We start from the raw sequence: 24,204 nt of genomic DNA, 5'->3' as shown, positions 1-24,204 counted from the left end.
CGAACTATCAAAGCGCGCGGCGTTTACTCGCTGAGGTCCCTAGTGAAACGATCTAAACTGCGACACGGCAATGATGTCGATCACCTTGAAAGTGTCGCGTGAGCTATTTCCGCATCCGGATGTGTAAAGGATAGTATTACAACTCCTCTACCCCCCTAGAGGGCTCCCATCTTTTCCCGACCCCCAATGTTCCTTGGCGACTCAAAATTCGATACCTTCAAGACGAGTTGAAGGGTAGTTGCCCGCTTACCGGCATTCGCGGTCCTATTGTCGTCGAAGCACCATCTCTCCTCCCACCATCGATCGAACTGTTTCTACACTACTATTCCCTGGTGGAGTTAGGTGTGCTGGAGTATTGATCGGGCAAAAAGAAAAACTAAATTTTGGGGGGACGCGAGCAAGGCTTTACTCGTCTCGACGGCATTTCATTCGTTTGGTTCGATTTTTTGTTTTAGTTACGATTGGATAGTTGCACAGGATGGCATATCAATTCCCCAAGACGATCAGCGCAGCGCGCGTCGCGAGTTTCGTCAGTACGGCGGCATGGATTCAGGGTGCTGCCGCTAGTGAGGCCTCTTTACCAGAGGAAGCCCTAAACAACTTCCTGCGAAGGCATGGTGTCACAAAGGTAGCTAGACAAGCACCCGCAGCTACAACCACGCCGGCGCCTGAGCCCGAAGACGAGGAGGACGACAAGGAGAGCGACTCGTCGGTAGATAGTGATGGAATATCATCTGTTTCTTCGCCTGGATCCACAGCTAGTGCCCCATCGGAAGAAGACGACAAAGAAGAGGATGATAAGGAAGATGACGACAAGGATGATGATGCAGCAGCCGCAGCCGCAAACTCCTCTGGTCCGCCCCAAGCCGGTATCGCCGCAGGCGCATCAGGCCAGCCAGCAATCGAATCGCCTGGTCCACCACCTCTCAGCACAGGCGCCAAAGTCGCTATTGGTGTATGGTCCGCAGTAGCTGTGGTGGCCATCTTAGGATTGGCATTTTTCTTCACCCGAAGACGAAGAAGAGCAAGACTCGCACAAGACGAGATGAACGCACTCCGGGACGAAGAACTAGCCAGGTCGCACCAAGAAATGTCACAAGGAGGAACCATGCAATTCCCACCTCCACCTCCTCCACCCGCACCAGTCATGGAACCAGCTTATCTCAGAGGTTCACAAGACGGCAATGGCAACGCTCGCGCGCCGAGCGGACAATGGATGGCAACACCACCATGGCAAGAAGACCCTCCCACGTGGCGAGACTCGCATCCCTGGCGCCAATCCCAGCCATCCGTAGCCGCGGGACCATCTGGTCTTCCCTCAGGCATAAGACCACCATTACCGCCCTTCGCCATGCAGAATACAAAACCCGAGGACGATAGGCGAACTGAATTCACGGCCGAGACTGAAAGTACGATCTTCGCGTATCGGTAGTGATGGACCGAGATGAGGAGTTCGGTAGGGAAAAACATGTTGCGCGCCAGGACTGCGCACACTTATAGAGCGGTATTACAATTCATCTTCGTTTTGTGGATTGAGTCCATAGTTAGTGTGCCATGCATTTAGTTCGGTTAATATCATTTGTTGCTGCTCATTCTAAACTGTTTAATGTGAGGAGTGTAATCATTAGTATTCTCACTTCGATGCTATATAGTTCCACCGCTAAAGCATCACTTGCGTTGCCAATTTTCTGAGATGTTTCCGGTGTTGAGAAACATGTTCGTTGCGCAAAAAAGGAGATTATAAGGCCTACTTAAGCATAAGCTTCTAGTAGACGTGGTAAAAAGGGTTGAGGGGAGTCAAGAACAAACGCATTTTCCATTATATAACTTCTCGACTATCTGGCTGGCTTGAATATCGCGCCGTAGGTATCACTGTGCTTTTTTTTTTGAGGACCATTACACCCAAGATGGAACAAGTAACTGTCCCAAATTTCATAGGAATATGAGAGGCCTGTAAGAGATTTCCTCCGCCGTAGCAATCCTCCTTACATAATGACTTCGTTAGCGACATCCTGTGAAGTTACGTTAGTTACGTCCATTCCAAATGTTATCGAACAATGTTAGGACTTACCCTCTTCAATTCCTTGAAAGGCAAGCAGACACAGTTCTGCACGCGTACTTCATCTCCAACTCCACATTCCTTGCCAAGAATGGTGATGCTTTGTACCTTCACACCGTTCTTCACAATACTGGTGGAGTGGCTCGTGACGGGCGTGGGGGTCCCTTCAACGCGAGCCCACGCACCGACACGGCTGTTCCAGCCAACAATGGAGTATAGCACGCAAGCGTCGTGCTTGATCTCTGCATCTTCAAGGACGATAGACTCCTTGACTCTTGCACCGGGTCCGATAGTCGCTCGGGGACCAATGGAAACGTTGGGGCCAAGTTTAGCGGTAGGATCGACGTGTGCAGAAGGGTGGATAAATACGGGGGGTATGACGTTAGGAGAGGGCTTCGCGAGTTCGGTCGATCCAGTCTGGAGTGCCTTTTGTAGGTATAGCGCGTTGGCTGGGACGGCGGAACCAGCTGTCTTGATTTGACGCCAGAAGTCCTTAGTCTCGTAGACGAAGAACTGCTTGCTATCTGCAAGATCACCTAGAATGTCTTGCTCCAAGCGGATGACTTCATTCTTGCGCTCCTCGTCTTCGTCGGCCATGAAACTCGACTCTAGGTTCTCGGACGATGGGTATGAGAGTAATCGTGGTCGGTCGGTTCTTCGCTTGATAGCGGTCTTGATGCTAGGGAAGATAGCGTCGACACTGAAAAGGTATACACCACAGTTGATAAGGTTTGAGATATGGCTCTCTGGCTTCTCGACGTAGTGGAGAACACGACGAGAGTGCTGGTCCGAGACGATGCAACCAAAGTTGGATGCAGCGTCCTCGCTCACCCGCGTACCGAGAATGACGGCCTCGGCATCTTTGTCGTCGAATAGCTTCTCCATCTCGTTGAGGGGGAAAGAACAGCAAACATCTGAGTTGAGGACAAAGATGCGCTCGGGCCGACCCTTGAGGATTGCATCTCGGAAGTGGTACAGACCACCTGCGGTGCCTAGTGCTTGGTATTCTCGTAGGTATTTGATAGGCAGGTTGGGGAACTCGGAGGCGGCCTCCTTGATGAAGTCCTTGAATACGGATTCGTCGTAGTAGCCGATCATGCAAACCTCCTGGATGGAGGGGACTTTCGCAATGGCGGTCAAGCAGTGCCAGATGATGGGGTGGCCAGCGACGTCGAAGAGAGGCTATTTTCGGTCGTTAGTATGGTTATTCGATATATATATATGTAGCCATTCGGCGAGCAGACCTTAGGGACATCGAGCGAGAGAGGGCGAAATCTGGTTCCTCTTGAAGGACCGCCGACCTGGATATCGTAGACAGCTTTGGTTAGTGGGGTCATTCACATATGTGCAGGTGTTAGGATTGTGATTGGGAATGGAATGTGCGCACAAGGATGACGGCTTTAGTGCCTTTATTGGCACCATTGGCCTTCTCTCGGATCGGAACCTGAAGCATGATGTCGAATTCGTATCAATGTTGTGTATGTTATATAAAAAGAAAAGAAGCAGTTGACGCTTGCTGGGCAAAGAAGTTTAAGTCATGGGGGATTGTGAGCGGTAATCTGCTTAGGACGTTTTTATTTAGCGTGGCGGGGCAGCACCTAGAACACTTGGAACTTTCAATTGTCGTTTAACACCCCCTGACCTGAAATTCTTTAGCGCATGCAGCTGGTGAACCTTGCTGTAATATAGCATTGAGTGCTCATTGGGGAAGTACGACCCTAGGGGATTGGTGGATGCCATTGACTGACATGCGTGCAACATGCGGAGGCACTAATTGGCGGGTTCTAGAGCTCGGAGGGAATAATTTTATGCCTTATAATACGGTGTTACTATCAGGGTACATAGGTACCTAGTAATAGTCATTAGCGACAACAAAGATTATCTTTAATACTATTCATTTGTCCTAGGAATGAACTTTCTATTCGTATCACTCTTTTCCTTTGGAATTTTTTCAAGGAGGGCCTAGCAAAATGCATAGCTTGACATAATTCCAGGAATTTGTCATGTTAACTGACTACGGTGTGGGCGATGACTTTATGCCCAACTAGTACTCCTAGTAGATGCTATTGGTACACGATCAGTTCCATGATTATCAAAACCTACGAGGTTTTGAATTGAGGCCTCTCGTTTATTTATCTTCCGTACTCTCATCCTTTGCTAGATCATGTTCCTTTAAGAGCGCTGTGATCTCATCCGCACTCCAAAGTCGGTGGTAGATCTTGCCATCCTTGGTCTGTCCCACTGTCGCAAACTCAACTATAAGGAATGATGTTAGTATTGCAAAATATATCGATACTTTAGAACCTTAACTCACTCTTCTCACTGCTCAACTTAGTCGAGTCCATAGTCTTGCTTAGTACCTTAACCGCCATGCCGCAAGCCTCCTTCAACGTGCAGTCCTCCTTGTAGTCCTGCTTTAATAAGCTCGAGGCGCTTGCATTGTTGGCACCTGCACTCGTCGCTTTCCAGCCACCGTAGTTACCCGAAGGATTGCTTAGGTAGAGCTGGAATTGTCGCTGGGGGTCCCAACCGGCGTAGATGAAGGATACACCAAACGGCCGCAGTCCACCATGTTGAGTATAGCCTTGCTTAAGATCGCATAGTCTTCGGACCAGCTGCTCACATGGGATGTCTTCGTTATAAGTGAGGAGGTATCGTTGGGCGGCTTGTCGGGCATAGTTGATGAGGATGTTTGCGTCGGCTGTCATGCCAGCTACTGCACAGATCATGTTGCTGAGAATCATTAGAACCTAAGGTCAAATTAAGTTTCGATAGCAACCCAAATACTCACTCATTCAAGATATAGAGCTTTTCTGCTGAGGTATCTTGCTCTAATAGCTTCGATGTAACCTTGCGCTCTGCAGCCAGAACGATGCCATCTTTAGCGAGAATTCCGATCGCAGTTCCGGCGTGAGATATAGCCTCGAGCGCATATTCGACCTGGTACAAGCGACCTTCAGGTGAAAAGATAGTGGTCTGTCCTAAGTATTAGCTTCCTTGTTCGTCATGTTGCTATATATCAGGTAGACAGCTCTGGGGCTTACTCGAGAATCGTAACGGCGAGACATGATGTCAAATCCGGCCGAGAAAATAGAATATTAGAATTTCGGCACAAACTTCAGTAGCAGCACGGATTGACGAGTAGAAGCAGGAAACGATAGTTGTTGTTTGGTATGTTAATTGGTATAGAGTTAGCAAGGTTGAACTGTTGTTGGACTGTTGCTAAACCAAGGCTGGATGGCAGCTAGGCAAGAGCTCCGACGCGTACCTACAAAGCTGTCTGGAGTGCACTAACCCGCAAGGCGAGAGCTAGGGTGGGATTACATAATAATAAAGTGGCTCATGATTTTGGGAAAGCCACACTTAGTACCCCGCCCGCGACCTTGAAATTTTAGCAAGGATACATGTATACATGTAATTTTACTGCTGTATGTATGTACCTAAGACGTTGATTGTATGGAATTAGAAAGTGTCGACATTTTACCAATCAATCGGCCAAGCGTACTTAAAATTTGGATGCTTAGATTAGAAGCAGAGGTAAGTGTTATGACGATGAAATTGAATACAATATACTATCTTTCAAGGTTGTGCCGAGTTCTCTGTTTGTATTGATGTTTTGTTTTTTTGAAGATAGTTGAGGTACATTATACATAATGTATCTATCCGACGCCACATATGCACCGGGTACGTACCTATAGCAATCCTTGTCGCTAACAACCGCGGCTTCTTTATTTCACCAGCCTTCTTGCCTCTTGGGGGATTTTCCTAACCACAGCGCCAGAGCGCCTACCTAAGCTAAGGATGTAAGGTCCGTGCACGCAGGGCGCCGCCGCTTTTTTCTATGTAACACTTCCCCATTCAAGAGTCAAACCTCCACCCGCGACCATCCAAACCTTGGAACTTTACAACCTTACAACATCAAATATCCGGGTGGACCACGTCGCGGCGCGGATACAATACGACACGGAACGACACGGCATTGTAATACATACGCGTATTCATACTAAATTTCCTTACTTCAATCAACAACAAGGAGGTACCGCTTTGTTACTAGCGATTGAATCCTTTTGCGACGAGGCCTGTTTCGCGGTATCGGCGATTTCATCGCATGTCATTTGGCCCTCTTTACCTATTCACCGCCTATGCGCCAACTTCGCGAGCTTCGATCAGCAAATTCGATTGCTTTTCTTTCTTTTCTCTTCAATCCGAAATCCGAAACAAAAGCTAGGTTCCATTAGGTACTAGAAGTGGTTGGAGTTACTCTCAAATCGTGGGAAACATCCACCCCCATATCTTCTGGTCAGATCATAGAGATCAATCCATTTCTCGTAGAAGCCATGATTGCCTGAAGAGTACTGTTGCCAATTCCTACAAGTCGCAACGTAGACACAGACTATCTAAACGCCGCAAGCAACTCTACTACTTCGTATACTGTCTTTTAAACGTCACCGGTTTTCATTATGTCTGGTAAGACCACCAAACTTCCATAGATTTGCGACGAACAGCATGGCAGCCTACCCTATCGTCACTAGTCTGGCCTCGATATCTAAATCTACACTTTCTTTTACAACCATCCAACACTAAAGTCCGCCTAGTGATATATGTATGCTAACATACGTTCTTTTCCACAGCCGCCGAACAAGAGCCTCGCCGCTCCGTGCGAGCTACTAAGGGTCAGCACACGAAAGCTTTCGATCAGCTCGAGAACGGACCGGAGCCTGCAAAGCGAAGGCAGACCAAAAAAGGCGGTAAGAAGGCGGCAGAGAAGGACGAGAAGCAAGAAGAAGACGAAGAAATCATTCGTTGTATCTGTGGTGCGACCACTCAAGATGACGATGATACGAACGAGCCATGGATAGCCTGCGACAAATGTGGCGCTTGGCAACACAATGTGTGCATGGGCATGAGTGTTTTTACCGAAGATTTAACTAGAGATTATTTCTGCGAACAATGCGCGCCCGACGATCACAAGAGTACTCTAGAGGCCATTAAGAAGGGAGAGAAGCCCTGGGAAGGCCGAAGACAGAAGTACGAGGAGGACAAGAAACGCAAGAAGGGTAGGAAGGGTAAAGGAAAGCGCGCAAGTGATCCTAAAGACCGCGCGTCGCCCAGCGCTACCAGCACGAAGGCGAAACCATCACCGACTCCCGACGCGAAAAAGGAAGAAGGCGTCCCAGAGCCCATCAATAAGGGAAAGCGAAAGTCTCGAGACCACTCTCAAGGTCCACAGAGCAAGCTGCGCAAAGTTACAGAAGCTCAAGCGGTTCCCGTACCTGTACCCGACCCCAAGTATACCCCTCCGAATGATCTTCCCGAGAATATTCAGAAGCTTGAAGGGTCTCGAAGACAAGCGGCGGTTGCATTACAGAAAGCGCTTGATGCTGCCATTGACTTAGCGGAGAAGAAGAAGCTTTATACCATTCCTCAAGGCACTGTCAAGAAGAATGTCACGGAACGCTTGGCTATCGAGATTGAGCGTGCCTTTTATGATACCCATCCGAATACTTCACACAACGCATCGCAGCTTCGAACGCTTATTTTCAGTTTGAAGAACAATGTTGAGCTAGCTGCGCAAGTACTCGTGAAGTCAGTATCGCCTCCGTCTTTCGTAGTAATGACGGGAGATGAGTTGGCTACTAGGGAACAGCAGCGTGAAACCGCTGAGATGAAAGCTCGCGCAGAAAAGCAGTCAATTCTTATCACGGATGATGGCCCGCGAGTCAGGCGGACCCACAAAGGGGAAGAGGTGATCGAGCCAGACCACTTCACTGGCGATGCGGATGATACTTCATCTAACCTTCGTCGTCAAGCATTAAAGGAGGCGAGGGAAGCAAGCGAGGCCGGAAACACGAGCAATGACCAAGCTGTGTCTACATCAACTGATAGGGTGGCGTCCCCCGCGAATGCTGGTAGTCGATCAGGCTCCTCAGCAGCGCCCCTTCGAGTTGATACACAGTCATCTCAACATTCGCCTAAACGAGCTGATTTTGACATTGGCAAAGTTTTCTCGAGCGTGCGATCCCCATCCGCATCACACCAGCGACGAGCCTCAACACAAGTCCAATCAACTGGCCCGGGAGATGATCCCGATGTCGACCGATTACTCCAAGAAGATGGCAATGACTCACCGCCGTACTCTCCATCTGAACACATCGATCCTGATGTTGTTTGGCGAGGTCCCCTTTATATGACGAATGTGGCCGAAGTGGAGGTCGTGGCGAAGTATGCGGGTGGCGCTGATCTCAGCAAGGTTAGGAATATCGCATGGAAAGATCTCATACCTGCCTATCTTACTGTTGCTGGTCGAATCACGGAGGAAAAGGCTATTCCGTACCTTTGTGGCTTGCGATACAATAACCAGGTCGACCTAGTCATCACCAGCTTAACTCCAAGCCATTCAGGGGATCCCGCAGCCCGTAAACAATTCTTAGCCGTTATCGATTATTTTCTGTCTAAGAAGCGATATGGAGTTGTTGGAGAGAAGAGACTTGGTAATGTGAGAGACACGTATCTAGTGCCAGTGCCGGAGGGCGAAGGTGGAATCCCGGAACCCGTACAGAACATCGATGGGCATCTTGTTCCTCTAAAGCGCACCGAGCCTATGCTATTGATGATATTTGTTTATCGGGACGAGAGACAGGTTCAGATTCCGATAGATCAGCAACGATCCGAGATGCAGAAGGCTACTTCAACGACACCTGCACAAGGTACCCCGTTACCACCAAGATCTTCCGTCTCGGCTGGACCAGCGTGGTCGCCCGCAACTCCGCAAGGGTCTTCTGGTAACAACAATATACCCCAGACGACGCACTACAACCAGACACCGGTCCCGCCGCCTAAGATTCCGGGCCATACTCCGCCTGTAGCGCCTCCCCGCCAAGCCCCATCAACTGGCACAGCACCTGTCGCTCAAGATCCTATGGTACCGGCCCTACGAGCCGCGCAGGCCGAGGGTGAGAAGAAGGCACGTGAAGTCCTTGGTCCTTTATTTTCTAGCTCTACAGTGGCATTCTTACTGCCGCACGCCGCCCGTATGAAGGAAGGCGAATGGACAGCTGTCCGTCGTGCTCTGGAGCGAGATCCAAAAGCTCGTGACGATTTGCAGCTTTTAAGTAAGCTTCTCACTGAAGATGGCAATACCGGCCGCAAGCCGGGCGCCCAGACTACTAATGCGGCGCCATCCGGGGTTGTACAAACTACACTTGCTGCTGCGACGGATGGAAGTCCAGCGCAGGCTTCTTGAAGCGGACTGTTGAACTACCCGCCGACTCTCGGCAAATCCTGTTTTGTTTGAGTGGATATGCATCTCGACTTGGGCGATTGGCGTTTGGTCACTTGAATGCATGACGAGCTTTCTTGAAAGAAGTCGTAAAGGAGGACTACATGTACTCCTAAACAACGTTTCCGACTATAATAAACCAGAAGTATTCTCTCAAGCATTGCCAATCCCTTTGATCTCATCTAGCCCGAGGCTGTGTTCAACTGGCAAAATAATTGAGAGCAGTAGAGATGCATTTGCAAGGCCAGTAATCGCACCACCACCCCAAAAATCACCGATTTTCAAGCAGTTGCGATCAATGCATCATATTTTTCACGGGCGCCGCGCTACACACTCAAGTAGAGCACGGTTTTTTAATCAAACTTCGAGCATCGGGACGTCTTCAAGAGGTCTCACCACACTAAGGTCAGTTCTATGGACTGGTTTGAGCACACTATTCGCTCAGAGTCTAGGAACTAACGGCGTCAATAGGAAGAGGAAGATCCGAATTTCGTTCCTGTCTAAAGGATGCGATTTATGTTTCCCTGAATTAACGGGGATCGTGTAATGAATTTCACACCTGGAAAATGTTGGAGGATTTTTTTTTTAATTCGGGCATTTCGGTGCCCGCGTTCCTGGCTTGTATGTAGCAATTGGCCGCTTACGCGCCGCGGTCTGAATATATCGCACTCGGATTTATTACTTATTTATTGCTTTTTGCTTGCATCGTGCTTCTGGCCTGACTATTGAATATCCTGGGCTGTGGGTTGGGAGAATCTGAAGTTGGAAAATCCCTGGTTACTCGAGGGTACGTCTTCCTGATCAAACTCTTAACTCTCAATCCATGCATTGATCCTATATCTATCTCTTAGGTTACTCGTCGACGCTGGGTTTCCTAGCCAGTAACTCCCAATCCGCCGCACAATTGACACTTTCATTGAACCTATCGCCCAGTTTGATGATCTCGAGAATGTCGATCCAATGGGGTCGGGGTGTCGCCACCGCGACGGCGAATGTGGCGATTGCGGCTCGTCCGGTCGCATCTTAGTAACTATTAACTTAGTAACCATCTTGCCCGTCGTTTTTTCTTCGGAATATGGAAAATAACTACGGAAACACCCCTCTTAGCGTAGTCGCAGGTACCGTCGCGATATATGCTCAGTCACATCCGGTAAAGGAAGGACCGGATAGCGTGACGATGGATGGCACGGATGTGACGGTCTCGACATAAACGAATTGACTAGTGGCAACAACAGCTAAGGCCTAGAAGGCCCCAGATCTGCAAGGCTCTACGAAGTTTTCCGTCTACAGATTACTGATAATCATTGGGCCGCAATCAATAAGCGCTACATAACCCCTGAGGTCGTAGGCTCAGCGACGTCTAATTCTCCAATTGGCCCGAACTACGTACGGGATGATCCAATGTTACGGAGGCCAGCACTTAATACACTTCATCTATTTCCGACCGACACCTAATTACTTGGGTTATTTTGTTGGCCATTAGTACTTGGGTGTACGTGACCGAGGTCCTAGTTTAGGCACGACTGGGTTCCGGAAGCCCGTTAGGAAAGAGTTAAAGTGGCCATATCATTTTTCAGGGCGAATAAGACTGCAGGATTATATGCGTTTTACTTTGATGTAGGTACATTCTAAGTGCAGACAGACTCAGAACGGTCTCTAAGTCATCTCTAACTGTGCTTAGACAACACTACGAATACCCACTAGGTCTATGCGTTAATAAACCCATCTCTACTAGGTTTTAGGTAGATAGAAGTCACTTAATGATTGTAAGTCAAGGTAGATGAGAAGTATCATTTTAAATTAAAAATCACAATTACTGTTCCCCATATTCTAGGTGATAAATCTCACTCTCGCCTTCGTGAGCTCGTGCCCATTGTCTAGACCCCCCAATACATGATGATTCCAGATTACAACATGATGCGACGGCCGACAACCTTACACTAGCAATACAGGTGAGGATGAATACATGATGGGGGTATATTTGACCCCGTTTCCCCATTCCCAAGTCTTTTATGTGTTCCTTTTCCCTCCCGATGCCCAAATGATTAAAAATAATGTAAAAATGAACAAAGGAAAAGTAATGGTGAATAAGAATATGCGACAGAGAAGTAGAATATGCAGATATCCCTCCCTCCTTTGGGCACTCCGACAATCTATCGTAGCTCACTCGCTCGCTTCGCTTCCCCTTCCTCGTACATGACGACAGCGACAACATGGTGTACAGCTGATGATGATGAAAGAAGTAACTAAACAATAATAAGTAAAAAAAACCTGCTCAATGATATCCCAGTTCCCCTGTCGATATCCCGTGTGCTTTTATGTATCCCGTAAATAAACCCCGTAATTCCTGTAAAACCCTTGACGATAAGACGGTTCGTTCGCTCGTTGACTCGTTAGCAGTAATCAAGCAACAGCGCCCGTCAAATTCCTCGTCAATCTCCCAAAGGTATATCCAATCCATTCTATTTTTCGTTGTTTTTGATTAGGTAGGTAGGTAGTTGATTGATTTTCCCTTTTCATTCCTCCTCTATCGAGTCTCCAAGCTAGGCCTAGCAGAGACTGTGGACTTCGCCACCCAAGAAATTTTTAGTAAGTCGCTTAAGACGGGGAGCGGGATCGCTCCTTGGTGAGGGCATCGCGGGTGGCGACGCTGACGTTGCTGCGCTCGGCGGGGTTACGCACGAAGAAGAGACCGTTGGGGGATCGACTTTGACGCTTGCCGTTAGTACGCGAGTTGCTGCGCGACTTGGGTCGGCTGCTGTTGTTGCCACCCTGGAGCTTGTTGACAAGCTGTTCGAACTCAGTCGCTCGGGCATGCGCGAGGACACGCTCGGCGTTGGCGTCGACGACCTGCTGGTTCATTGCGGACAACTTCGTCGTCAGTGTCTGCACTTGCTCGATCAGACCGGGCACTTTCTCGGCTTCGGTTTGAAGATCCTTGATCTTGCCCTCGAGGTCTGTCTTCTCCTTCGTCAGCGCTGTGACCTTGTCTGTCTCAGCAGCGAGCTCCTTGGCCTTGCTCTCGACGGTGGCTTCAAGGTCGGCCTTCTCTTTTGTTAGAGGTGCAACCTTGTCGGCTTCGGCTTGGAGTTCCGTAGTCTTGGACTCCAGGTCTGACTTCTCTTGTGAGAGAGTTGTGACCTTGACCTCGAGGTCCTTAACGCTTCCCTCAAGGGTAGCCTTCTCCTCGCTAAGCTTTGCGAAGCCCGATGACTCCTCGAGATTCTTGTTGACGGCTGCGAGCTGGTCCTTCTCATCTTGAAGCGCCTTGTTAGTTTCTTGGTGCTTCTCAATGTCGGCTTCGAGGCCCTTGGACCGCTCTTCAAGACCAGCGTGATCCTGGCGGAGCTTCTCTAGGTCTTCATTGACCTTCTCGAGCTCAGCGGTGCGAGCGATCAGCCCTCCCTTCTCCGTCTCAAGTGCCTTGTTCTGGTCCTGTACTCGGCCGAGTTCCGTCTGGGTAGTTAGCAAGTTGGTTCGAATGCTCGTCAATTCGGTGTCGAATCCCAAACTTCGAGATGCTAGCGCGATGTTGGCGTCCTTGGCCCCGTTAACTTCGGTGATTAGCCCATCGATCGTCGACTGCTTGTCGTCTAGGACAGCCTTGAAGTCTAGAGCTTGCTTGTCGAGCTCTTGCTTCGTGGTCTCTAGTTGCTTGCCTAGGTCTTCCTTGGTAGCTTCCAGCTCCTTCTCGAGGTCGCCCTTGGCGGTCTCAAGCTGCTTCTCGAGATCTGCCTTTGTCGTTTCGAGTTGTTTCTCGACTTCGTCTCTGGCGATCTTAGTAGCGTCGAGTTGAGCTTGTATGTCGCCCTTCTCAGATTGAGCGGCTTCAAGTTGCTTATCGATATCTTCCCTGCTAGTCTTTGCTGACTCTATGGCCTGCTGGAGGGAGTTCTTGTCCGACTCGAGAGATGATAGTTGTGCCTTGAGGGATGCAAGTTCTTGCTCGAAGCCTTGAACCTTTTCTAGGAGTGCAATCTTCTCATTTTCGAGACCCTCAATTTGGCTTCGGAGTTCTAGCTTTTCCTTCTGGAGTGCTTCATTTTCCTCCCTGAAGGGTGTCCTGTCGACTTCGAGGATCCTCACTCTAGCCTGGAACTCCTGAGACTCTGCTCGAGCAGCGTCTCTTTCAACTTCCAGTTCCTTGACCTCGTGGTCTAGGTCGCTGAGTTCCTGGTTAAGTATTCTAAGTTCCTCGTTAATCTCCTTGACATCCTGAGCTCGAACCTCCAGTCGCTTTTCATAGTGGGCTGTGTCGGACTCTAGCTTGTTGATATCCCGCCTGAGCGCGGCCTCTTGTTCCCTTTTAACGGCTTCTTGGTCTTCTAGCGCTCTCTCGAGCCTGGCGATCTGCTTTTGGTACTTGTCTTGGCTGTGCCTCAGGTCGTCTCGTTCCCTCTCCGCCTCTTCTAGAGCTGCGCTGAACTCATCAGAGAGTTGCCTCTGCTCTTGGAGGTCTCTGATAAGAAGTTCCTTGTTGTTTCGCTCAAAGTTAAGAACTCGTACTATTTCCCTGTGCTCGTTTCCTCGGTTCGATAGTTGTACTGATGCGTCGTCCAAGTCCTTGCTTAGTCTGCTGCGTTCGGATTCTAATTGTTCAATCCTGTACATCAGATTATCATCTTGTCTCCGGGCAACCTGGAGTTCTCGAGACGGAGGTGGAGGGAGAGCAGGTAAAGATTGAACTTGAGATTGAGTTTGAGATTGGGTCTGAGATTGGTTGGAGCTTTGTTTTGGAGAGACGAATTCGATGTGTACCGTCCTACTCTTCTTCTCCGGTACAGGAGGCTTGGATACTTCTGAAGGCGCCTTAGATCGTGGCCGTGTCCTGACCCGGTTTGCTTGTGGGACATGTCGAATATGCTTAACCTGGGTTGAAGGCTTAGACGGCTTCGGCGGAATAGAAGAACTATCCGATAACACACTGGTGGCTTGAGTGTTTACGGAAAGATTGGATGAATCTGATTGAGAGTCTGTCTCGTAGCTGAACCTCTCACTGTCCGAGGGATATGTTTGTTCCGAACCAAATGTTGGTGATTGAGGTGCCGAGACTGTGTGATGGTATACCGGCTCCGGCCTTGGTACCCTGTAGAACCGTGCTGCAAGTGGGTCTTGTGGCCGTGTTAAGGCCATGGGAGGATTTATGGAAGGGATGGAAGATGGTGGTAATGGGTTCTTCAGGATACTCTTTAGGGTACCTGTTGTTGTTGGTGGTGATGTTCTTTGACTAGATGTCTCTGTCGTCTCTGAGTCTCGTGATGTAGCAGGTCGTGATGATGATCTCGGCCGTGATAACTCCCTCGGCCGGGATGGTTCCCTTGGCCTCGATGGCTCTCTGCTCCGCTGCTCAGTGTAAGTCGGGAATCCGCCCGGCATGGCGAATGCCCGATCCACGGGTCGGCTTATTCTGGTGTCCATGCTGCTTCTGCTTCTGCTTCTGCTCTTTCTATTGCCCTATTCCTTATTATCCTCTTATAGTTTATCGTATTCCGGGTAGAATTGGTAGATTATGTCAGTTGAGTAATGTGGCCAGCTGAGTAGTGTTAATACAATTTTATGAATTGAAGAAGTGTTGTGGTAATAGATCATTTCGCTGGGCTTGGTTAGGTTTTTGATGTCTTGGGGCTAAGACAAGGTGAGGCAAACGGTTAAGGACGTAGTAGAGGGCTTTTGTTCGATTTCCAATGTGAGGATCAGGAGACGCATATACGCATACATAATACATACATATACATACATACACATATACACACCCCCGAAAAGGAAGGCTGACATCTATGGGGTACGGGGGGGTGTGACGGAATAGTACAGATTTCTACATAGCGCACTGCAAGTTGTCGGGACCACACGACCGCGTGCTAACCAGGATGCCATCCCCGGGTGTTCTGCAAGGGAATTTGCTGTACCTCCTTGACTCACCGCGAGGCGCCCAATCGATAAATGGTACGTTGCCCAACGGACCCAGTCGTTAAAAGTAGACACAAGGACACAGTAGCCTGAGACATGTCTTTCGTAGTAACTCGTAGTAGAAGTTGTAGTATCCAGCTGCCCACACGGTTGTACCTGGTGAGCGAAGAGGTTGGATCATATGCCCAACTAATCGAGTTGGGCAGGCATGCATTCAGGTAGATATGATTGGTCAAAAAACAGGTGACGATGGATGCCAATGGATGCTGCCCACAGTCCACCCCACCCCCTATATTTGCCACCAATGCCAAGTCACAGGGCGCAATTATTATTACTGACCACTCCGCGTTCCTATCACCTTTGTGTGAGAGTATTGTATGCAATTCTCGCTTCGTTGTTGGCTGGATGACGTCTGTTAGGTCTCCTCTGCCCTACATTTCCCACTCAGGACCCAATGCTGGCCCAAGGGCTTATGCGCTAAGCGAAGACCTGTCTTAATGCCTCTTCCAGGGACTCACGGACCTCATGAAGGCCAGATACGCCCTAATTTATATAGGATTGGACACTGCTTGCATCTCTGTATACCAATCACTGTGTTCCGGAGCCAGTTGAACCATCATTCCTGTTTTGAGATTGTTTTCTAGTATGACGCCTCTCTCCGGCTTTATTGAGTCGTCAATTGTTGCTATATGCAGAGCGACTAGATAGGCCTTGCCAGTGGACAATGGATGGATCGGCCATCCAGCGCCCCTGATAGTCCGATTGAAAAACTCCCGTTGGCGTAGTGAGCGTCCTTTTAGCAGAGCGATTAACAATGTCGGTAGATACCTACAAGAATGAATCGCGTCTATCCTTACTACGGTAGGGTGACTTTGAAAAAATTTGCACAGTGTTACATTTCTTAGTAATTGTGAAAAGGAAAGGGTTTCAATTGTGTGAAACATCACGAATACTATTCGGCTTGATAGATATTAAAGATTCTCGATCCCAAAAAGACTACCACAGTCAATCATCGGCAATCCTTTACCTAGTCAACACCTGTTTTCAATATTTACAACGTCTTACAAACTGTCAGAGATTGATGTCTGTCTAAGCGACAAACAGGTTTTTGCCAGATGTGATAGACAATCCTATCGAGATCTCAGGGACCGAGCATAACTGTTGTGCTCCCGGTCGCATGGTACGAAACTTGCGCGCATTATTTGATTTTCATGATTTTTCTTATGATTTTCTCGTTAACATTGTTCCGATAGGTAGTACCGTCTCGCGCTGCATAAAACAGTTGCGTAGGTGGAGTGAGAAAATCAAGTAGTTCATACCACAGTTGATGAATTGGCGTTTATGCCATAGAAAAGGGAGTCTTCTCACCTATACCTCCACTTTCACACTGTGCCATATAACTACTTCTCGAGTAAGAAAACACATCAGCTTGCATCGCAGTAGTGTCTACGTATTGAATATCTCTGCCAACCAAAATCGATACGTCGTGCAAGAGGCCGAAAACATCGTTCCTAGATGCTGCACGTGATTTATTCGCAGGTACTATTTGCATCTAATATACATAATATATAGTATAAATATACCTCGTCTACGTAAGCGTGATACATACGAATGAATAAATGAAGTCCCCTATTCTCTGAGACACTGTGGGTGACTGTACGACCTTGGGCTCCAAGTAACAGGACATCCGGAGTAAGGACATAAGCCACAGTGACGCTTTGTCCCTGGACTACCCGCCCAGCTAGGAAGGACAATATTGACCAAAAGCAAAAGCATTAATATCAATATAAATCCTGGCATATCCAATACCTTGAAATACGTCATCGCCAGTAAGAGACCATCAACTCGGTAACTTGGACGTATTTGACGCCCGCCTAACGTGCGGAAACGCAGGATATTGAAACCAAGAACTTTCTAGCCATGCAATGCATATTACATATACTGCTACTGCATCACTCAGGGTTGGCTCTGGCCCGTACCGTCCGCTGGTTCCCGATGCCAAACGCGGGGAATCGCCAATTTTGAAAACTGCAGCGTAGCGCGGCCCGCCCGCCGGCATACTCCCAATCATCGGCTCCCAACGGCAACCCGGGCAACTTATTGGCCATCCGGAAGGGTCTCGTGAGTTTGCGAGTGGGAAAACGCGGTTTAATTCCACCCTCACTCCCCTGCGCCCGAGTAGAGCGAAAAAAAAGAACCAGACGATTCCTGCTTGTTCCAGACGTCTTAATTGCACCCCATACCCAACCTCCTCCATTTTTTCTATGGCTAGGCTAGAAGGGTCCAGGCAGACACAGGTACAAACAATACAATCGATACAAACAACAACACAGACGCACAATTTTTTTTTTCACAGACCGACCATACGATCAACCAGATGGATCGACCATCCACGGATCTCAGGACAGGGCTCTGGACATACGAAGGTAAGGCACCTCACCCTTGAAGAAGGGTTCTCCCTCACCGCTCATGCCGAAGCGTTGGTAAAAACCCAAAGCGCCCTGGCGGGCGTCGCACCAGATACTCGTGGCACCTTTTCTAGCGGCCACCTCGATGGTGTAAGTAAGTAGGGCGGAACCCACTCCTTTGCCCTGCCACGCCGGTGCTGTGGCGAATTTGCGAAACCGAGCCGCGCCACTCTCCCCATCGACGAACAGCGATATGATGCTTACCAGCTCCTCGGGACTTCGCGCGTCTTCTTCATCCCTATTGATGCCATCACTGACGTCGTCGCCCTTGTTATTCGATGACGAAGCAGCATCAACAATAACATAAGCCCCGAAATGCTGACCGTCGAGGTCGTCGGGCAGCTGCACGTAAGACAGAGGTTTGTTGGGCCATAGCACTGCCTGCCGCAGCGCGTATGTATTCTCTGCTGAGATGTGCCGTATTGTTATGAGTGGCCTGTTTGTTATGAAAGAAGAGGCGCGTTGAGGCTCCATGTTGGGTTGAACTTGAGTTCTATAGGTGAGACTATTTTTTTATATTTCACTCATTCGTCAACTCACGATGGCTCGCAATAGCTTTCGATGAGTCACATGAGCCCTAATTTAGCGGAGAAGAAATCTAGCTAGAATCGCCTAAGATTATTTCTGCTGACAGACTCGAACATCTGGCCCCACTGACTATTTCGCTGACAGCCTCCCGTTCCCCCCTATAACACCACAGCACCAGTATACAAAAAGGGGGTAGCCCCATAATCAAAAAAATAACAAACAAGTAAATGAATTACTATACTACACAGTGGTGACAATATATGGACATACCTAGCAGCAAGGATAACAAGGAAAAATACGAAGTTACAATGGGGCTATATCCATATATTCCACGTAGGCCGCGCGTAGACTATTGAGTTAATAACTGGATTAACAACCAGACTATAGACCTTTAATCCTTAGTATACCCGTTATTGAGCCTCAAGACTCACCGAAACCAACCAGTAAAAACCAACGAAGACGAGGCTAAGTATGGGCAATGCGCGCTTTGAGCAACTCGTGTTTTTCTCATGACAGTTAAGACAGGCAAGGTAGTATTCAGGACAACTAATTTTTTACATTTTAGAACCACATTCTATATTCCACAATTATGATACGCATAGAACATGCAGTCGAGGCTTTACGAAAACTATTGATATACAAACACTCTGTTAACTCCAGTTGTAAAGACTAGACTGAGGCCTCCCGCCTAACCAGTAATAATCAAGGTTGGCTCCGCCCGGATGCGTTGCAATCGGCCAAGTTGTCTGTACTCGTACCCTTGTTGAGCCCCTCCCTCCACGTCTGCCGCTCCGTCTTGGATACTCCGGGACCCTCGTATACACTCCCGTATAACCCCGTCGCCCAGGTACTACCCTGTTTCGCGGCCTCCGTAATTGGTTCACCTTGCTTCTGTTTCTGCTGCTTCGTGTATCTGCGTCTGTACCACTTGCCGTAACTGAGCAGGTAGTACAGCCGGAAGCAGAGAAACGCAAACTTGTCATGTTCGAGGTCCGCCGGATACTCGGCACCGAGATCGACGGCCGCCGCTATACCAGACATGACTGCGACCTCGTGGGCGTTGACCAGGGTCCAGGCAGCCGCGAAGCGGGTGTGGTTCTTGGCTTGGAGAAACATCATCCATGGCACGACGAACAGGTAATGTGTGTAGCTGTGGCACAGCTGATGCCAGCAATCCTTCCTAATAATTTTGTCCTCCTTAATCTCATGATCCGTCCACAACTTCCTGTCGCGGTCTTTGTTTAGATAGATGGTCTGGAAAACATGTTGTTCGAAAGGCGCCTTATCCGGAAACTGGCTCTGGTAGTTCGTCGTGTCGAAACACATCTCAAGCTTCGACTTATCCTCCGGGTACATCTTAATGTAATACATCGGCCGAAAATTATTCGTCGCAAAGTCCAAACGTTCAGTCTGGTCAACACCGTTTATCTTCGAAACAGATAAGTCCCCGCGATAAAAATTCTCATAATGGTTTTTCATATAATCCGCATCATTATGCGTAATCGTAATATCATCACTAAACTTAGCCGACCCCAGCACCCGTCTCTCCCTCCAAGAAGCCGCTCTACCCAATACCTTCTTCGCGATATCAGCCAAGCAGCACATCACGATCTCATCGAAAACCTCCTCAATAAGCGGAGCACCGGGGTCTCCGCCAGTAGGATTATGCCCATCATCCGCCGGAGTACGTGATTTGAGCTTAACGATCACCCCGCGATTACTCCTCTCAACGATCTCCCTTAGCTCCGTTGATAGGCGAACCGTCACGCCACGCGTTACGAGATCCTTCCGCCAAGCATCGTAAAACTCGGAGAAGTTGGGGAACACCACCATCGGCGGTTGGTTCCTAACGACCGTGTTTTCGTCCGGGGCATACCACATGCCATACGTCGGCGACGTGCACAAGCGCTCGAACATGATAGCGGGGACTTCCGGGGTCGCGTTTCCGGTACCTAGGAAGAGGGCCGTCATGGGTAGGGCAATTGTGTTGGCGAATTCCTCCGAGAACCTGAACAGCTTGAGGACGAATTTGAGTGGGAGTAGGGCGAAGAATATCTCGAACCAACGCATCACCTTCAATATCGTTGGCAAGCGTCTAACTTCTCTCTGATGCCGCGCTAGAAGTTTCGTGGGGAATACATTGGACCAGAAAATGTCATCCTTTCCGAAAGAAACCTGGAGATTTACAGGGTCTGCGTGGAAACCCTGTCGATGAAACATGGTCAACGTATGGTGGAAAATGTAGGAGCCACCCTGAACTCCCTGATTGCACCACGAAGCGCCATGGTATTTCTTGTCTAATGGGATTGAGAACGCTTGTCCGCCGCAGTAGTCGACGGCGTCAATCAATGTAACATCAAATTTGTTGGGATGTTGTGATAAATGGTAGGCCGTAGACATGCTATTGAAATGTTAGAATAATGAGATGCTATAGCCATAGAAATTCAGATATTCAATTCATACCCAGCAGCACCAGCACCCACAACGAGGACTCTTTTACGTCCATCTTGATCCTTGTATCCGTTCTGAGCCATGGTGGGACCGCTCTGTCGCTCAATATCGTGATTGTAGTTGTCGCTAGCCATTCACTGCTGATGCACTCCACTTGCGCGCTACAACTATAGAGCGGAATTTGACGAAAGGTACATACATTCTGTCAGAAATCATTCCTTTGAAGCCTAATATATACTATTGAAATCTGAAATATTAAGTTTAGTGTTTACTATGGTGATGATGAGTACACCATATGTCACGACGTCATTGATTCCGAGCAGCTGGGACAACACGCGCTAATCAAGCGTCAAATTCTTTTGATCGATTCTTGCCACCGCCCTTTGTCTACCGTAATCGCGGAGTAAGATTGCTTACCTAGATAGATATGTAAACGCGTATGCGACAGATCACTTGTCGTAGGCGATATCTATGGGGTTGTACATAGATGGTTTAGATATAGATGACCCTTTAACGATTTGGTTATTTAGAACTAGGGGAAGATTTGAATCCCTAGCCCATCCTCTCATTCTAGACTTCCATGGGTAAATAAGATCAATACCTTGAACCCTGTGAGTCATGTTAATGGGAGCATGGATGTCAGCACCTTTCTGATCTTGGTCTAATTTCTGACGCATAACTCAATCCCGACCTACTTCGGCTTCGCCCTTGTATATAAGATATCATTTATATGCCCACTCCTTTCGGGACGGGCCGAGATATGTGCCTACTGGCATGGTGCTTCTGAAATGACGGTTCTTAGGCCCCCAACAAGGGGGTATTTTTTCAGCTTCCAAGAGATAAATTTGATATATCTAATTTAGTGACTGAATAATTGATATCGAATTTTGAAGATTGTTCGTTAGCTGTTCGTAAAGTACCTAGGCACAAAAGTGAGAGAATTGAAGCTTCAACTCCAGCGATTGTTGTCCGCAGCAGACGTATAATGTACAACTAAAGAAACACGCATCTTATATATACAAGAGTTTTTGTAAACACAAGCAGTTTTTTCGTATCACACCAGAACTCCTCGCTATGTACAATGCTAGATATCCCACCTCAAGAAGTATGCCCATCCAATAAATTTCATATCGTCGTGATATTATAACCAATGGTTTTATGCCTCCCAAGCCATGCAAACCCAGATGATACAAACATCGGAATGAATATGTAACGTAAATATAAAATAGAAGAAAATCGTTATGGGTCATAAAAATTCGATCCGAATTAAAATGTCAATCTCCCAAGTATCCGTATATAAACAAAGCTCAGCGACTCTGATAATAGTAACTCGCATATTCGCGCTAGAATATCTAACGTATCCGGTTTCTATATTAGGGTTGTGGATGTAGGTAGTCTTGCCTACAAGGCGCCGTTGCTGGGACGCTGGTTGGGTGGTTGAACTTGGGAGAGTGGTGCCGCTTGCTCAGCTGTGTCAAAGGTTCCTGGTGGCTCGGACGTAACTGGACTTCTGTTGGGCTCATCTTCTCTCATCTCCATGATCTCGTCCTTACGAGCGACAGGTTTCCAGTTTTCATCCCCGTCTTCTGCGGCTTTCTTAGCTTCGGCGAGCCATTTGCGCCATTTTTGTGTGTCAGGTGCAGCACCGCTTCTGTGAACCCAAGCCGTAAGCTTCGTTTCTCGAATAGCATACCATAGAGTTCGCGTGAAGCTCGCTTTATCTTCTCTCTTGTCACTGCCAGTATTCTGATGGGCATGCTGGGCATCCTCTGGCGTGATATCTTCGATGTTATAGCGGCTCAAGTCCCAAAAATACTTTTTGGGCAGTAACCCCATGGCCCAGTAAAGACCATTAAGTACGATATAACTGCCGCCGATGAATATCTGTGTGTACCATTTGCAATTACCCAAGAGGATGACAGACACCATCAAGAGGCAGGTGCCGAGTGCCATGAGAACCCGGTAAGAGCGTCCGCTAACGCGATAGTTGCATTCTTCCGTGCCTGAATAGAGTTCTCGCGCTACGTCTTCAGTGCACTTGACAAGCAGAAACGCGCCTTCACGTGTACGGATTATTACGTCGCCGTCAGGAACTACATTCTTTTGGTCACGCTTCATGAGCAGCGGTCTCCACCACGAAGCCCAGCCAACAACGGAGCTCGCCAGGGAGACGAGGGCGACGGCAATTATGGCGGTACCATCCTGCCAATAAGCCGCAAAGGCAATGATACCGAACGTCAATAGAGTGGAGAAGACTGAAAGTATGTGGACAGGGGAATAAAAAGTAGCTGGAATAGCAGGTCTGGACGTGAGGTCCCGGACCTTCTCTTTGAACGTTGCTCGCTTTTTGATACCCGGGTGAGGTCCCCCAGCTTCTTCATCGACGCCTGTACTGTACGCTGTACTCGCCGCCGTTCGTCTCGACCTAGCTCCGCCCGATCGGGAATTTCGAGATATAGTAGGAAGTTCAAATGTTACATTGGAAGTGGGCTTTCTAGACGAGCGTGGCCAGAAAAAAGTAGACCCGTTCGTGGGCCGGGATGGGAAGCCAGCGACCTCTCCGTCATTGTCGTCGGCATGTGTGATCCTAAGGACCTTAACTGAGTATGGCTGTAACTCTTCGAGAGGGTGGATGATACTCGCAAAGAAGCCTACGGTATCTAGGGTAACACCACTGTGGACGCCGGTCATTTTTGCAGTGGTTTCGGGGAGTCGGATCGGGCGAGACGGTTTTAAGAAAGCTTGAGGGGCGGGGATAATACGCGGGAGGAGACAAAAAATGCTAGCGGTAATGGTTTGGGTATGTTCTGCTACCGATGACTCGCCGATAACTGCGAGTAGAGTGACAACATCGAGACGCCAACCCCAAGGTCCTTGGGCGGCTTCTCCAACGTCTGAGGAGAACCATATAGCGGCTTTAGGCCGGGAAGCCAGGTCCGCAGCATCATCGGCCATTGTTATTTATAGTTTCAAAGTACGCTTAAAAGGTCTTTGTTCATCGGGAAGCGGGTAGACGGGTAGGAGAGTTCGAACTGTGTGGAGAAGAAAACGGATCGATGACTTGCTTCGAGGCTAAGATGAGTCGGTTGGGATCGGGCTGGAACGAGTCGATTAAGTTTAAACGGTCTGGTCGATCGGGCGAAGGAACACGAAAACTGTGGTTGATTGGGTGTATTTATACAATAATAATGTATATAAGTAAAATCAAATAGCAAGAAGCAGAATAGGAAGCCAAGTCGAAGCACAATGGGTTGAGGGGAAAAGAAAGACAGGAAACAAGATGGAAGGCTCACGAGAAAAATTAAGTTGAATCTAAACATTAGCGCTTCCTTCCACTTAAGGGTCTTGGGTGTTGGGGCTGATCGATGTTTCGTTTTGTATCCGCTTAAATGGAGTTCTGCCCCGGTTTTCTGTCTTGGTGTTCGGTCGATTGGTTGCAGTTGGTCATGGCCCGTGCGTTTTCTACCAAAAAGGGTCTAGATTTGAGTTTGCGAAAGCTTAGCTTGAATCAA

General features: G+C 48.5%; 7 protein-coding genes across 7 annotated transcripts; 2 read left to right on the top strand and 5 right to left on the bottom strand.

The window, feature by feature from the left end:
- Nucleotides 1-267: 267 nt before the first annotated feature.
- Nucleotides 268-1,708, top strand: F4822DRAFT_286076 (uncharacterized protein). The gene has a single exon (XM_051454943.1). It carries the CDS (start codon nt 479-481, stop codon nt 1,430-1,432), a length of 954 nt encoding a protein of 317 aa, XP_051313318.1. The 5' UTR covers nt 268-478; the 3' UTR covers nt 1,433-1,708.
- On the bottom strand, nt 1,709-3,782 carry F4822DRAFT_286075 (nucleotide-diphospho-sugar transferase). The gene is made up of 4 exons (XM_051454942.1): nt 3,447-3,782; nt 3,304-3,360; nt 2,072-3,241; nt 1,709-2,012 (listed from the first exon to the last, which is right to left on the bottom strand). Exons 1-4 carry the CDS (start codon nt 3,510-3,512, stop codon nt 1,986-1,988), a joined length of 1,320 nt encoding a protein of 439 aa, XP_051313317.1. The 5' UTR covers nt 3,513-3,782; the 3' UTR covers nt 1,709-1,985.
- Nucleotides 3,783-4,114: 332 nt separating this feature from the next.
- On the bottom strand, nt 4,115-5,264 carry F4822DRAFT_286033 (proteasome). The gene is made up of 4 exons (XM_051454941.1): nt 5,104-5,264; nt 4,851-5,035; nt 4,374-4,792; nt 4,115-4,315 (listed from the first exon to the last, which is right to left on the bottom strand). The coding sequence occupies exons 1-4, from the start codon at nt 5,125-5,127 to the stop codon at nt 4,188-4,190; spliced, it is 756 nt and encodes a 251-aa protein (XP_051313316.1). The 5' UTR covers nt 5,128-5,264; the 3' UTR covers nt 4,115-4,187.
- A 584-nt stretch (nt 5,265-5,848) lies between these two features.
- On the top strand, nt 5,849-10,024 carry F4822DRAFT_406853 (uncharacterized protein). The gene is made up of 3 exons (XM_051458441.1): nt 5,849-6,526; nt 6,691-9,743; nt 9,810-10,024. The coding sequence occupies exons 1-2, from the start codon at nt 6,520-6,522 to the stop codon at nt 9,300-9,302; spliced, it is 2,619 nt and encodes an 872-aa protein (XP_051313315.1). The 5' UTR covers nt 5,849-6,519; the 3' UTR covers nt 9,303-9,743; nt 9,810-10,024.
- Nucleotides 10,025-17,431: 7,407 nt separating this feature from the next.
- Nucleotides 17,432-18,822, bottom strand: F4822DRAFT_406847 (GCN5-like N-acetyltransferase). Its single transcript, XM_051458440.1, has 2 exons — nt 17,724-18,822; nt 17,432-17,671 (listed from the first exon to the last, which is right to left on the bottom strand). Exons 1-2 carry the CDS (start codon nt 18,185-18,187, stop codon nt 17,596-17,598), a joined length of 540 nt encoding a protein of 179 aa, XP_051313314.1. The 5' UTR covers nt 18,188-18,822; the 3' UTR covers nt 17,432-17,595.
- A 66-nt stretch (nt 18,823-18,888) lies between these two features.
- Nucleotides 18,889-20,722, bottom strand: F4822DRAFT_406846 (FAD/NAD(P)-binding domain-containing protein). Its single transcript, XM_051458439.1, has 2 exons — nt 20,705-20,722; nt 18,889-20,642 (listed from the first exon to the last, which is right to left on the bottom strand). Exon 2 carries the CDS (start codon nt 20,639-20,641, stop codon nt 18,944-18,946), a length of 1,698 nt encoding a protein of 565 aa, XP_051313313.1. The 5' UTR covers nt 20,642; nt 20,705-20,722; the 3' UTR covers nt 18,889-18,943.
- Nucleotides 20,723-21,522: 800 nt separating this feature from the next.
- On the bottom strand, nt 21,523-24,040 carry F4822DRAFT_406845 (uncharacterized protein). Its single transcript, XM_051458438.1, has one exon. The coding sequence runs from the start codon at nt 23,645-23,647 to the stop codon at nt 22,094-22,096; it is 1,554 nt and encodes a 517-aa protein (XP_051313312.1). The 5' UTR covers nt 23,648-24,040; the 3' UTR covers nt 21,523-22,093.
- Nucleotides 24,041-24,204: the final 164 nt, after the last annotated feature.

The sequence above is a fragment of the Hypoxylon trugodes genome (assembly GCF_022578975.1).
Source record: "Hypoxylon trugodes strain CBS 135444 unplaced genomic scaffold F4822scaffold_6, whole genome shotgun sequence".
NCBI lineage: Eukaryota > Fungi > Ascomycota > Sordariomycetes > Xylariales > Hypoxylaceae > Hypoxylon > Hypoxylon trugodes.
This window is presented reverse-complemented; position numbering and strand designations above follow the sequence as displayed.

What these genes read in the sequence shown, in the direction of transcription:
- F4822DRAFT_286033 (XM_051454941.1), bottom strand. Translation starts at nt 5,127, where the DNA reads ATGTCTCGCCGTTACGATTCTCGA. An exon ending in AAGCTCTATATCTTGAATGA is followed by an intron (nt 4,793 to 4,850) that starts GTGAGTATTTGG and finishes AATGATTCTCAG; the next exon opens with CAACATGATCTGTGCAGTAG. An exon ending in TAAGTTGAGCAGTGAGAAGA is followed by an intron (nt 4,316 to 4,373) that starts GTGAGTTAAGGT and finishes CATTCCTTATAG; the next exon opens with TTGAGTTTGCGACAGTGGGA.
- F4822DRAFT_286075 (XM_051454942.1), bottom strand. Translation starts at nt 3,512, where the DNA reads ATGCTTCAGGTTCCGATCCGAGAGAAGGCCAATGGTGCCAATAAAGGC. An exon ending in TCTCGCTCGATGTCCCTAAG is followed by an intron (nt 3,242 to 3,303) that starts GTCTGCTCGCCG and finishes GACCGAAAATAG; the next exon opens with CCTCTCTTCGACGTCGCTGG. An exon ending in CTTTCAAGGAATTGAAGAGG is followed by an intron (nt 2,013 to 2,071) that starts GTAAGTCCTAAC and finishes GTAACTTCACAG; the next exon opens with GATGTCGCTAACGAAGTCAT.
- F4822DRAFT_406846 (XM_051458439.1), bottom strand. Translation starts at nt 20,641, where the DNA reads ATGTCTACGGCCTACCATTTATCACAACATCCCAACAAATTTGATGTT.
- F4822DRAFT_286076 (XM_051454943.1), top strand. Translation starts at nt 479, where the DNA reads ATGGCATATCAATTCCCCAAGACGATCAGCGCAGCGCGCGTCGCGAGT.
- F4822DRAFT_406847 (XM_051458440.1), bottom strand. Translation starts at nt 18,187, where the DNA reads ATGGAGCCTCAACGCGCCTCTTCTTTCATAACAAACAGGCCACTCATA. An exon ending in GCTTTGGGTTTTTACCAACG is followed by an intron (nt 17,672 to 17,723) that starts CTTCGGCATGAG and finishes GAGGTGCCTTAC; the next exon opens with CTTCGTATGTCCAGAGCCCT.
- F4822DRAFT_406845 (XM_051458438.1), bottom strand. Translation starts at nt 23,647, where the DNA reads ATGGCCGATGATGCTGCGGACCTGGCTTCCCGGCCTAAAGCCGCTATA.